Source organism: Gouania willdenowi, chromosome 3, assembly GCF_900634775.1.
Source record: "Gouania willdenowi chromosome 3, fGouWil2.1, whole genome shotgun sequence".
Lineage (NCBI taxonomy): Eukaryota > Metazoa > Chordata > Actinopteri > Blenniiformes > Gobiesocidae > Gouania > Gouania willdenowi.
Window position 1 is genome coordinate 42626878 of NC_041046.1, and position 14272 is coordinate 42641149.

The window sequence follows — 14272 nt, forward strand, 5'->3', positions numbered from 1 at the left end:
TGGGATGTTTACAGACAGTGGGGCCGTGTGACATCATCAATCATGTGATTTCAAGATGGCGGAACACAAGCTCTAAAACTGTAAAGTAGTCCCATTTATAAACAGTAATTAAATTTATATGGTGCATAATAATGTTTTAGACATAGATCTACTAATAAGGACATCTAGAAGGTTTTAGGACAAAATTGTAAAAACAGGAGGATCTCTTTAAGTAGCGTGACTTGTATTTTGAAGTTAAAAAACTTTACTATACTATAATTTTTTTGTTGTGTTTACAATGGGATTTTTTGGGGGAACAACTTCAAAGGTAAATGGTAAATGGACTTGATTTATATAGTGTTTTATCCCTACACTGAAATAGTCCCAAAGCGCTTTACATATCAGCTCATTCACACATTCACACACCAGTGGGACTGAGCTACCATGCAAGGCGCTAGTCGACCACTGGGAGCAACTTAGGGTTCAGTGTCTTGCCCAAGGACACTTCGACACATAGACAGGTATAGACTGGGATCAAACCCCCAACCTCTCGATCAGAAGACGACCCCACTGGTTGTGGGGGACGCAACCTCTGCATCCCACCCCGTATTTGCACTCCTAATGTGAGAGCCATAGATATAGAATCGTAGATCACACAGTTTGCTCAAAACAGGCACAAACAATGGCCATTTTACTACAGGTTGAGCAGGAGCTCCATCACATCATCACATCACAGACACAGGTCTGTAGTTTTACTGAGAGGATTATAGAGACAGAGAAAAACAGCATCATATTACCCTGTAACTGTAACTATAACTGTAACTATAACCACGGCCAGGCCCGCAGAACGTCTCTGCGCCGAATAGCTTGTACCACTTTATGGAAAGTTCAGTCAAATGACTCGGTTCAAGCAAATAAAACAAATGAAATTGTGCGACGTAAAATCGTAATCTACGTTGAATTGCCTTTGAAACGATATAACACATGACTATGTTCAGATAAATTTAGAAATTACCGTAAATGGGGGGTGGGCCCCAGGACCCATTTAAAAAAAAAAAGGCTCAAAGTGTCTCATCATATCCATTCATAGTATTCATTCATACCAAACTGCATTAAGATCTAACAAGAACTGACAGAGGAGTCGTCATTAGAAAAATTGCCGCCCCTGGCGCCCCGTGACACGTACGGGATAATGGGCCCCATTTATATATTGGTATGTGCCAATGATTTGGTACCACCAACCATTGTAATATTTGACTCGCAAATAAATGAGAAATCAACTTTTTTTCTTATTCATTTTGGGGCCCCTTGGGGCCCCCTGGGCTCTAAATCAAAAATCTGGCTCTGAGCGTCAATACAAACACATTCGTAGATTACACCTACCAAATTTCACAAATAACAGAGGAGTAGCCATTTTAACTAGTGTACACAACAAAAAGAACAACAAGAACAAAGTGAGTAACGTTCTGAGTCCGGTAGCCTGGCCTAAAAAAATAGAAATCTAAAACTGGCGGCGAGTAGGCCGGGAAAATTTAGCAAAAATTATGCTATATGATGGGGACAGCGTGACGGCAGCAGTTGTGTTGCTCCGGACAGTAACTAGAGTGATAAGTGCGTTCATGTTAGAGTCTTTAAAACACCAGAAAAATCTCCAATAACACAAGATAAAGTCCATACATTTTTCACTAGTCTATACTGAGAAAAAGTTGCTAAGAGCGTTCAGAAAATATACCGGTAAGGAAGGTTCAGTTTTGGTTTCAGTTTCAAAACGGAAAGGAGAGAGGATTCTACAAACTGCAGCTTTAAGAGTAGAAGGCGGCCAGAAAGAGAGTAGTAGGCGATTCCGCCCGCTGCCTACGCTTCTGGACATCCATGGAATTCACACACGCCAAACTGTTGAATCAATAAATATGAAAAATTATTGTTTTAGGAGAAAAATCAATATAATCACATACTATATGTACTTTATAGAAATACATATAATTTACACAATATAGATTAAAAATACATTTTATTATTATAGTATACCATACAATATATGAGACACACACACACGTGTGTAGGAAACTGATAATAAATCCTAGCGTTTCCATTGTTGTTCGGCTGTTCTTGGTGTTCAGTGCATGTGAACAGAGCATAGCGCTGTAGAACTTAGACTCAGAGTGAATGTAAAGTAGCAAACACACACACCTGGATGTGGAGTGAGTGTCAGCTTCTATTAGAGAAGCTCTAAGTGAAGAATGAGTCTCAAACTGATTAGAAATACTGGACTAGTTCAAAGTAGAACAAGAAACAAAAGATTCACACACTGCAGAGTAAAGAAAAGCACTGACAATTACATAGTAGATCTGTTCCTGTCCTTTGGTACAGACATATAAAGAATAGAGCTGTAGTGTCTCTCTGAACGCTGCGTTTATTCTCCCACATAAAGAACAACAGGATGGTTTATCTCTTTCTGTATGTGTGTGTGTTTGTGTGTGCGCGCACTTGTAAATGATCACCTTTAATTAGGGCCCGAGCACAATGATGCATTAGGACCTTATTGTAATGCACCTTGTTTTTATTAATCTACTGCAGTGCCCGTAGGAAGTATGTTTATATTAAGCACTGTAATATAGACTAGCATACATCTGCAGCTAGCTGAGAGAGAGAGAGCGAGAGTTAGAACTACAAATGAACTTTCTTCTGTTGATTCTTGTTTTTTTATTTTTTTAATGATATGAATATGCTTAAGTAGGCCGCAAATCAGCCTGTTTGTGTAGAGTTGCTCAGAAAGTGACTTTTCAGAGGCTAAAACTCTGGAAAACAGGCAAGTTTGGGAAAATAAACCTCAAATACTATGTTTTTGTGGTTCTTAGAACAAATGGTGAAAAATAGCATGATATGGGACCTTTAAAAGATTGGTCTGTGGGATGGAATTGCTTGCTAAAACGTCCAACCCTCCTCCTTTATCCACCATGTTGAAAGTCTGAGCTCTGTCTGTCCCTGAACCTGAGATATTTGATGTTTGAGCCACAGACAGAGATTCCTCGCTCTATAGATAATAAAACATATGTTTTTCTTATAGAGGAAATTATTGCATTTTTGAGGGCCTAAACACGTTCAAAAACTCATGAAAGTTTGAACGCATATTAAGAATGGCGAAAAATTTCATATTTTGGGGGAATTGCACCTGTGAATGCCAAAATGACTATAGTGCCCCCTTGAAAATTGTATTGGCTCCCAGCTTGGACTGATGACATCATCACTGTGGAACTTTTGCAAAATTCTGTAGAGTTCTGACATCATCACTGTGGAGAGTGATGATGTCAGAATTCTTCGGTGTACTGAAGAACTATTACTTGAGTACGCTGAGGATTTCCCTGATCTGGGTAAGTTCTGATATTTCTTTCTACCACAACAGGATTCTCACCAGGAATTTTTCACAGCATAGGGGGATCGCGTGCTGCATGAGCGATCACAAAGCTTATTGTTGTTAAGAGTTTGCTAAAAAATGAGGTATGGGTCAACCCAAATGTCACTCATAGACATAGTGCCACCTATTGGTAAAAGGAAATCATAGACATTATATTTGCACAGACCATTGCAGAAATGATCAGCTACGTCTCAACACTTTAATATTTCTGTCACACCCTGACATGCAACACACCTCAACGTGTGCCACGTCCTGACATGCGTGTGGTTGCGAGGGACCGTTAAATGCTGCTTGCAGCTTTAATTAATGTTGTTTATGGTCTCCAACAATAATATACATTGTAACATTATTTTTTTATATACATAATCAGACTATTATTATTTAAAGACTTAAAAAGTCTTAAAAACATTATTATTCTATTATTTTTGTTAAATATTCAAGTATTATTAATATTACTTTTTTTAATGTACTTACTGTTATTTTTATTGTGTTTATTATTTAAACAGTTTTTATATTTTTAATTCATTGGTTACTTTGATTTTCTTGTTTCGGGTTTAATCATTTGACAATTTTAATGATTTTTTTTAAAAAACAGTTTTTTTTAATATTTTTGATTCTAACAAAACAAAAAACCTTTAAAGATAAATCTGAAAACTGCAATAAATTCCTCAAATATGATAATAATCAATGAGTTTAATGTTAATATGTCTCTTCAGTGTGTAATTATCTCTGCTAATGATGGGTTACGTCTCCACATTAAAGATCCTCTGCTTTATTGAAGCAAAGATAAAAATGTGAAATGTGTCCTTTGTGAAATAATAACCTTAAATATCTTCACTGTGTCAAGGCAAATAAATTAAATTCCCCTCCGTATTTAATGCTCTGCTCCTCCTCAACGTGTCGCACACACAAACTCAGCGTGAAGATGGAAAGATGTTTGATAGAAGGCCGCACACACACACACACACACACACACACACACACACACACACACACGATAGCTGCTTTAATGAGACTGGAGATAAAGGATGGAATTTACTGCCACCGCAGAGGGTGAGATAAGAGGAGAGCGGAGTAGAGCAGAGCAGGGTGGAGGGAAGGAAAAGTTACAGAGAATAATTCCAGCAGCAGCAGGACTTTTACCTTTGAGCAGATTTAAAGGTCCAGTGTTTTGCTATTTTTCACTCATCTCCATTTGTTCCAAGAACCCCAAAAACAGTATTTGAACTTTATTTTCCCAAACTTGCCTGTTTTCCAGAGTTTTAGCCTCTGGAATGTCAGTTTAATGACGCTTCTAAAAATGGGCTGTTTTGGTGCCATCATGCATATGCATGAGTAGGCGTGTCTATAGGCGCACTAGTGCACGCACGCAAGAGTGTTTATATGTGGGCACACAAGATGTTTGCCGATGTGTATCTGCGGACCTAACGCTGCTCCATGCGGGCTATGGGAAAGGTGATGAGCAACATGGTTGTTCAGGAGCGAGCCCGCTGGCTCCACCTCACTAAACTTTCTGATACAGAAAAGAGCAACATCCTGGATGCCCCTGTTGTTCCTCAGGGGATTTTCTACTTTGCTTTGTCTTTCTTGCAGCGGCACTGCGAGGAGAAAAAAAAGAGATGATGAGGTTCTCCGCCTCTGTCTTCCCAGGAAACCTCTGCTCATGTCTTTACCGGCGCGACGAAGGACTTTCCCTCAGACTGCTCCCCAAGGTCCGTAGAATGAAGCTGCAAGACCTTCCATTCCACTGCCGGCTCTGCCACAGCCTCGACGAGGCTTGCCCACCTGGCCCGGTATTCCTGCAGCTCTGGCAGCTGCTGCGCCAGCACAACCTGCTCAGCGCAAGCAGATGAGGAAGAAGAAAAAGATAGCCTACATGTTTTCTTCTCCTCCGGTGACAAAACTGACGTTCCCTCGTTTTCCAGCTTTGTCCCTTTTGCTTTCACCCGTTGCATTGGGTTGTTCACACCCCGTCCTTTCTTCTGCCGAGGTTTGGCCCTCTGCTGTTCGGGAGAGACAGACTGGTTCCGCAAGATGTTTAGCTGTTGTGCCCCCCTGCATGTCCACAAGCACATACTCACACACATGTTCAAAACAGGGTGATGTGTTCATCGCTGGCACCCCTAGGCCAAAGGCCAGGGGCACATCATGTGAAAGCAATGTCTGCCGCAATAAGCAGAGTGGTGACGGGTCCCGTTATTCCCACTCAAAGGGAGGCCCCAGCCCCCTCCTGGTCGGGAATTGCAGTTTGAGTTTGTCACTCAGCCCCCGGGAGCAAGCAGTGTGTGCTCGCCCCGTTGGGTGTTGCCCTGTCCCATCGACAGGGGACTCCTCCGCTGTGGAAGAAGTCCCTCTGTTGTTGGTCGGGTAGCCACCGACAGGAACCTTTTGTGACGTATGGCTAGCTGCCAGGTGGCGCTCCACCGTTGTACGGTTGAGCCACCTCGGGTTATGCCCCCTTCAGAGGTCACCAACCACGCCATGTTTGGGCTCCCCGGTTGCTTACGGTCTGCCTCCGGGAGAGGGTGCCATCGCTTTGCGTATGGCGCCTCTCTTGGTGGGTGCAACAGAGAGCTTAACCTCTCTCTCCCTGAGGATGAAAGGATGGAAAGCGCTCAAGGCTCCACCTTGGGTGTTACGGACAATATCGAAGGGTTACAGGCTGCATTTTGCATCTTTCCCTCCCCGATTCGCTGGCATAACTCATTATCAGGCCGTGTGTTACAGGAGGAGATCTCAGTGATCCCTCCCGCTAGGTCTTGGGAGGGGTTCTACTCCAGGTACTTTTTGGTTACCAAACAAGGGGAGTCCGTGATCCGTCCCATTCTGGACCTACAGGCCCTAAACAGGGGCCTCAAAAAATACACCTTCAGGATGCTCACATATTCCTCTGGTGCGACAGGGTGATTGGTTCATATCTGTTATCATCAAGGAAGCGTATTTCCACGTACCGCGTTCTCCCGTTCGGCCTCTCTTTGAAACCGAGGGTGTTTGTCATGCTGGACATTTCCGCCCCGTGCGCAACATGGGAGGTTTTACTGTCTTGATGTGATCAGAGTTATTCCCTGGGGGCTGGTACCGCTCGATAAGCAGTTTCCATATCCCTCAGTGAGACATCTCACAAAATATTATGAAAGAGATTATTAGGTTATGTAAATAACACCGGTTCTATGAGTAATATGAGTGAGATGTTTCACCAGACTACCCTTCTTGCTCGAACGAGGAGAAGAGGTGCGCGTCTGTCCGTGTCCTCCTTTTATAGGAAGTGGGTGGCTCCCTAGCGGACTGACGTACTTCACCGGCCAATCAGGATTGGCAGATTGAAATAATGCTTCTGAGGAATGCAGACAGAGGTTGCATCCCTTTTTTTTTTATCCAATTAATCGATAAATGTATTGACCCATGAATTGACTATGAAAATAATTGTAAGTTGCAGCTCTACAATGGAATAGTACATCTGAGCATATCAGTTATCAGCAGAAAAGTCAAAGTAAAATAATCAGCTCATATAAAACAACCAGAATGACTCCAAAGACACACAAACACATACACAGACGTGTTTTAGCAATTAAAACAAAGTAAACCATTATGTTTGGCCAACATTGTTCATTAGGGCTGAACCAATAGTATTTATAACCTGGAAATGTGACATAGTCGGCTGTTTTTCTGTCTGAAGCAACATTTAGTTTTACTGTATATTTATATTTATCCAACAGCTAGTTCTGACCAAGTAATGTGATTGGACGACAGACATTTATGGAGTGCTGATATAGAGCAACAGCAGCACATGATCAGTCCTCCGTTCAGGTGTTCTAATAACCAGGAAATGTTTATGTTTATTGCCATGGCAACAGCATTGTCTCCCTGCCAGTTGTTTACCTATTTGTTTTGGTGAAACAAAATAAAAGATTAAATAAACAAATTGTATACTAAGCTCTGTTGGGGTTGTTGGTAAAGTTTATTTCTCATAAAATGAAAAAATCAGCCTTCAGGTGGACAAATTGCTCTTATTTTGAAAACAACTATAGAGCATTGAGTGACCCCACCATAAAATGAGTAGAAAAACAAACATTTGATTCATATTTATGGCTTTAAAGCATCTCAAGTTTATTTTACAGTATATTATGAGCCTTTGCTGCCACCTGCTGTTTACAACTGGAATTACATGAACTGTACATTTCCACAGAGATAACTGGAATGTCTCAGTGACTGATGTAAAAAAACAAAATTCAACAAAAGAAACTGTAAAAGAATCAGTAAACACAGGATAAAATATTAAATTAAATTATTAGCAGCTTTTTAGGGAGAAAAATGAGCACTGAACTAAAGAAAAATTAACTTTTTCCACAATATTATAGTAAAGAACGGAAACGAAAATACTTCTTCCTGTTAAAAGGGAGTTGTTTCTTCCCACTGTCGCTAAATACTTGTTCATGTGGATCTTGTTGGTTTTTCTCTTTCTTATTATGAATTTTATATTTTGATAAGCTCATTGAGATGACTCTGTTGTAAAATATTATTACAAATAAAGTTGAATTGAATTGAATAAGTCAGCTTGCTGACGATACTACACTTTCCTAGAGACAAAGAACAAATTTCCCTGGCTTTACAAACTATATATATATATATTCTCTTGAGCCTTTGGTCTACGTTTTAAACCGGGATAAGTGTGAGCTAATGAGCATCCATGACTATTCTTACGCCTCACTGTGTAATATTCCTGTCAAGAAAAAACAAAACAAAATGTCTCAGAATTTGCATCTCTAAATGTTTGAAGATAAGTGGAAAAAATTATGCTCAAACTGTTGATAAATGTAAAAACATTTTAATAATAAATATCATCTAAATTGCTCAGGTAAAAAATATACAAAGGTGACAAAAAATATACCGATTGAATTCATAAATTTAATAAAAAATAATCCAGACAAAAGCCTTTTAACAAAATTACCTCCATTAATGTTAACGGTGTAGGAATTATTTCCTGAGATATGACCTTGTTTCTACAGTGTTCCCTGGATCAAGGAAAGAAATACAAAGTCTTGAAGGGTGGAATAAAAATAAAATTTTAGCAATCAGAACTACATTTTTTAAATATCCTATCCCTCCAAACTATAAGGAAATACATTTTAAAAACTAAATGAAGTTTACCCTTCAAATGATTTTATCCAAAATAGGTTTAAATTTGAGGTGGAAAAATTTAATTTTGTGAGGAAACGGAGACAAGAAGACATTATTATTATTATTTTAATATGCCCCTGTACTAAACCTATGGAAGGAGATTCATCACTGGTTGACATCCTGCTCCGTGAACTTAGACACGTTATCATTTCAAGTCTTACAAATTGGATTGTCCACAACAAATACAAATATTGACTTTTTAATAAATAACATTATTTCTAAATTATATATTCACAAATGCCGTTTGGCAAAAAATCTCGCCTTCATGGCCTGCTTTAAAAAGTTATATTTCCTGTCTTGTGGTTTAAATTGCTGTAATATCCCTTATTATATTTCTGTATAATGTCTATGATAAACTCCTCTCAGTTCACACTCTGAGCCAAGGGAGGCGGAAGTGCATCTACCGCCAGTTACACCGTAGAAGAAGAAAATCATTTCCGCAAGTTTTAACTTAATTGTTCTTCCGGGGTTTTTCTTTTCTTCTTACATTCATTTAACTCGTTCCTAGGCAGGTCTGACCCGCTTTGAAACCGGAATGACCGGGTTACATCGGAGCTGCTCCACTTCCAGGTTTTCAGACGGGTTTTAACGTGTTGTTGGCGGCTACCGCACCACCATCGCCCGGTCTCCTCCGCGGCGCTCTGGGATCCTGAAGATGGCGATGAGCGGGTCTGAGGAGACGTTCCTGGTCCGAGCTGGGAGGATCTTCCTGGTGGTGTGTCTGTACTGGTTCGTGTCCATTAGCCTGGTGTTCCTGAACCAGCGGCTGCTGGGCGGATCTCAGCTGGACGCGCCGCTCTTCGTCACCTTCTTCCAGTGCTCGGTGTCCGTGGGTCTGTGCTGGATCCTCCGCCTCTGGTCCGTGGTCTGCCCCGGGACCATCGACTTCCCCTCGGTCCGCTTCGAACCCAAGACGTTCCTGGAGGTGCTGCCCCTGTCCGTGGTATTCGTGGCCATGATCACCTTCAACAACCTGTGCCTAAAGCATTTGGGCGTGGCCTTCTACACCGTGGGGCGGTCTCTCAGCACCGTTTTCAACGTGCTGCTGTCCTACGTCATCCTCAGGCAGCCTACGTCACCGCGCGCGCTGCTGTGCTGTGGCGTCATCATCGGTGAGCGCAGACACGTGACGTCACACACAAAAACACGCAAACACAAAAATACACAAGACTCAGAAACTTGTTTTCACACTTTTTCACACACTTGTCATCTGTGGTGGAAACAGGAAGTAGAAATCCAACCGTAACCTTGGAAACCAGACTCACATAGGAGGAAATGTCCATAAATGTCTCTATATAGTTAAGCAGTGCTCCCCAACCAATCGTTATTTAATTATTCAATAGTCACACTGTAAATGTAGAACATGAGAAACGTGTTCATAATTCATATTGTGTTTTGAACTATAAATTAAAACAGATCAGATTTATTCAAACATTCCCACATGCAGTTAAGGGCCAATGACGATAGTAAAAAAACCATATATGTGACTAATCATTAGTGATGTGAACAGTCTATGTTCATAGCTCTAAGCTGATCATATTACAGGGAGCTGAGACATATGCTAAGTTTACTGAAGGACCAAACATGTTCCAGACCCAAATCTTTTTTCCAATTTTGAGGAGCTGACATGTCCACCAGATATTATGTATAGCAGATGAAAGAAAAAAATGGAAGATAAAACGACACATACCTCATCACTAAATTGTCCATATCTCTAAAAATGTTATTCAGATCAAATTAATAATGTTCAGTGTAACTATTGAATAATCACGGAACATTTGGTAAAATTTCAGGGGTTCCTTTTTAGATTGAAGTGCGTGAGATATTTGTTGAAATGACCCAGAACAAAGAAAATAAATAAATAAATAAATGTTATGCATGTTTCAGTTATTTTATTTTGAAAAATTGCCACTTCTATATTTGCGCTCACATTTTTCACTTGACACTTATTTGAAGACCTTAAATGTATTATTACTTGTTATTTTATTCCTTTATATGAAATATTTGCATTCTTTGGTCTCATTTTGTGCAACCCTCAAAGTAAACACACAAAATGACTGCAAAACAACATACAAAATACATAAAAATGCACAAAAGGACAATTATTATTTTATTTTTTTTAATACTAACCTTTAAACTGTGTGTGTGTGTGTGTATGTGTGTGTGTGTGTGTAAGGTGGATTCTTGCTGGGTGTGGATCAGGAAAATGTGAGCGGCGCCCTCTCCTGGTGGGGTGTGTTCTACGGCATGCTAGCTAGCGTGTGCGTGTCCCTGAACGCCATCTACACTAAGAAGGTTCTAACAGCTGTGGACGGAAACATCTGGATGCTGTCGTACTACAACAACGTCAACGCGTGTGTGATCTTTGTTCCTCTGCTGCTGCTGTCGTCTGAGCCGGCCCGCCTGGCCGCCTCCCTTCCGGTGGTCGCCGCCCACCTCCACTGGTGGGCCACCATGTTTGTGGGGGGCGTGCTGGGCTTCGCCATCGGCTACGTGACGGGTCTGCAGATCAAACACACCAGCCCGCTCACGCACAACGTGTCGGGCACGGCTAAGGCGTGCACGCAGACGCTGCTCGCCGTGCTCTCTGGCTCCACTAAAAAAAGCCCTCTGTGGTGGAGCTCCAACCTATTGGTGCTGGGGGGGTCCTCCGCCTACACCTGGGTCAGGAGCACCGAGATGAAGGAGAGGGACACTCACATGCTGCAGCCTGACAAGACCAACCTGGGGGGTTAACTAACTCACCACCTATAAATAACCTCAGGTACATTTATGTGTGTAAACAAGGTTTAAAGTGTTTGATTTTGGTGCTTATCACTATGTTTTACAATCAGTTGTAGTTAACGTCCGGTTAAATGTTTGATGCTTTTGTTTTGGCGGCATCACTTCCTGTTTGCCGTTTGATGCTTGAGGTAGCTTGATGGTGATGGAAACACGGAGAAGTACAAGAAAACTACACAGAGCAGCTTTAAAAGTGTTTTTTGTTTAGCTGCCCCCTTGAAGAGGCACAAGGTACGTCTAAAATATTTGGGAATACTGTATGAATGTTTGGTGTGGTCAGAGTTGCACTTTTGCACATGTTTATGATTTTATGCAGGGATGTAAGAGCTTAACATTTAGCCTATACTTTATTTTTGTATATTTCAGCTCTTACGGTGAATTTAAGGTTTACTCTCAATAAACCTGTTTGATCAGTGTCGTGTCTCCCACAGGTGATGATGTAGATGATTAAAAAAAAGGTGTAGTGTGGAAAAAAGGTCTTCGTTTAAACTGACTTGCAAAATAATACAAAGTTTATTAAAACAAGCAGGATCAAAAACAGGACAGAGACAGAGGCCTGTGAGAGCAACAGGGGTCAGATCATGCTCTAAAGAAAGCACATATATGAACTGATGAGAAACCTGAAACCCAACAGGTGGAGTTTAAAGCTTTAGCTTTGAGACAAAGAAGGGAAGCAACAAATGTTTATTACGGTGGTAAGACTCCCATGTATCAACAGAGAAGCACTGGAACAGGCAACTTCCACGATTCACAAAGCAATAAACATTCCAACAGCAGAGCTTCAAAGGTGACTGGATTGGATTGTGAAACCATGTGTTCAGGCAGCCTGACGAAGGCCAATACTCCCAAATTTAAGTGAAAAGGTATATTGCATAAAATGTATATCATATGGCATAGTCAATACACCTCATCAGTAAAGTCTCAACCTTCATTCGGGGGGGTATGCTACACCACCACTATTATTGATTATTAGGAGTGTCCCGGTCCGATATCAGACAGAAAACAAGTATCGGATTTGTATCGGACTGCATCTAAAATCTCTGATATATATATATTTATTCAACCATAGAATACTGTAGATATTATGTTGAAGGTTAAAATGCATGTAACTAATTGGTTAATAATAAATGGGTCAGTTTTTCTTATCTCTACTGTTGTTGTAACATGTTGCAGTAACGTCACTTGATCAAACCTTTTCTAACATTCCACACTCCAAAATAAGTAATAAAAATATGTATGATTTGTGCTGATATCGAATTGGATCAATATCGGTATCGGTCAATATGCAAGGCTGCAATATTGGTATCGGAAGTGAAAAACTTGTATCGGGACATCCCTATTGATTATTGACCAACCCAGGGGATATCAGTATTGGATCGGGACACCCCTACTAATGAGCATCCATGACTATTCTTTCTTCTCACTGTGTAATATTCCTGTCAGGAAAAAAACAAGATATTTCAGAATTTGCATCTCTAAATGTTTAAAGATAAGTGGAAAAATTGTACCCAAACCTTTGACAATGTAAGAACATTTTGAATAGATGGTTGCAAAGAAACATGACAGTTTTTGGTAGAACACTGCTCACAAAAATGGACGTTATATTTTGTATCATCTATCCTGCAAGATCCTTAGCGATAACCAAAGAGATTATGAAGGAAATTAACAAAGAACAATTTTAATTTTATTTGAAAAAACATATCATTACATTAAGAAAAAAGACTTGGTCACAAACTATGAAGATGGTTGAATAAAAGCAATAGATTTTGACATTATGAATGGTGCTTTAAAATGAAAATGGCTTCAATCTTTTCTGAAGAACGGTGAACAGATCTGGTTCTCCAGACCTTCACTTTTTAAAAAAAAATTGGAGGTATTTATTTATTATTACGGTGTGATTTTGTCATATCTAAATTAGCTGCTAAAAGCTGTCTTTCACCAACAGGTTTTGTCATACTGGAAACACAAACATACAGTAACTTCAGCCCCCACAATATACCTTTTAGGAATAATGGAGTCATTGTGTTTAGAGGGAGATCTGTGTTCCTGGCGGAATGGATGTCTAAACATATTTGGTCATTCGTACATTTGTTAGACGATAATGGTGACATACTCGATTTGAACAAATTTAATAAATATCTAAATTGCTCAGGTAAAAAATATACAAATGTGACAAAATATACCGATTGAATTCATAAATTTAATAAAAAATAATCCAGACAAAAGCCTTTTAACAAAATTACCTCCATTAATGTTAACGGTGTAGGAATTATTTCCTGAGATATGACCTTGTTTCTACAGTGTACCCTGGATCAAGGAAAGAAATACAAAGTCTTGAAGGGTGGAATAAAAATAAAATTTCAGCAATCAGAACTACATTTTTAAAATATCCGATCCCTCCAAACTATAAGGAAATACATTTTAAAAAACTAAATGAAGTTTACCCTTCAAATGATTTTATCCAAAATAGGTTTAAATTTGAGGTGGAAAAATGTCATTTTGTGAGGAAACAGAGACATGAAGACATTATTATTTTAATATGCCCCTGTACTAAACCTATGGAAGGAGATTCATCACTGGTTGACATCCTGCTCCGTGAACTTAGACACGTTATCATTTCAAGTCTTACAAATTGGATTGTCCACAACAAATACAAATATTGACTTTTTAATAAATAACATTATTTCTAAATTATATATTCACAAATGCCGTTTGGCAAAAAATCTCGCCTTCATGGCCTGCTTTAAAACGTTACATTTCTCTGTTATTTAAATGCATAAAAGTAAATTAATAATGCCCATGCTAAGAAACTTTGTTCTCTTGTCTTGTGGTTTAAATTGCTGTAATATCCCTTATTATATTTCTGTATAATGTCTATGATAAACTCCTCTCAGTTCACACTCTGAGCCAAGGGAGGCG

At 39.8% G+C, this 14272-nt stretch overlaps 1 protein-coding gene across 1 annotated transcript; it reads left to right on the plus strand.

Moving 5' to 3' along the window:
* The first annotated feature begins 8978 nt into the window (after positions 1-8978).
* LOC114458131 (GDP-fucose transporter 1-like) lies at positions 8979-12493 on the plus strand. Its single transcript, XM_028440424.1, has 2 exons — positions 8979-9684; positions 10749-12493. Exons 1-2 carry the CDS (start codon positions 9228-9230, stop codon positions 11306-11308), a joined length of 1017 nt encoding a protein of 338 aa, XP_028296225.1. The 5' UTR covers positions 8979-9227; the 3' UTR covers positions 11309-12493.
* The last annotated feature ends 1779 nt before the right edge of the window (positions 12494-14272 follow it).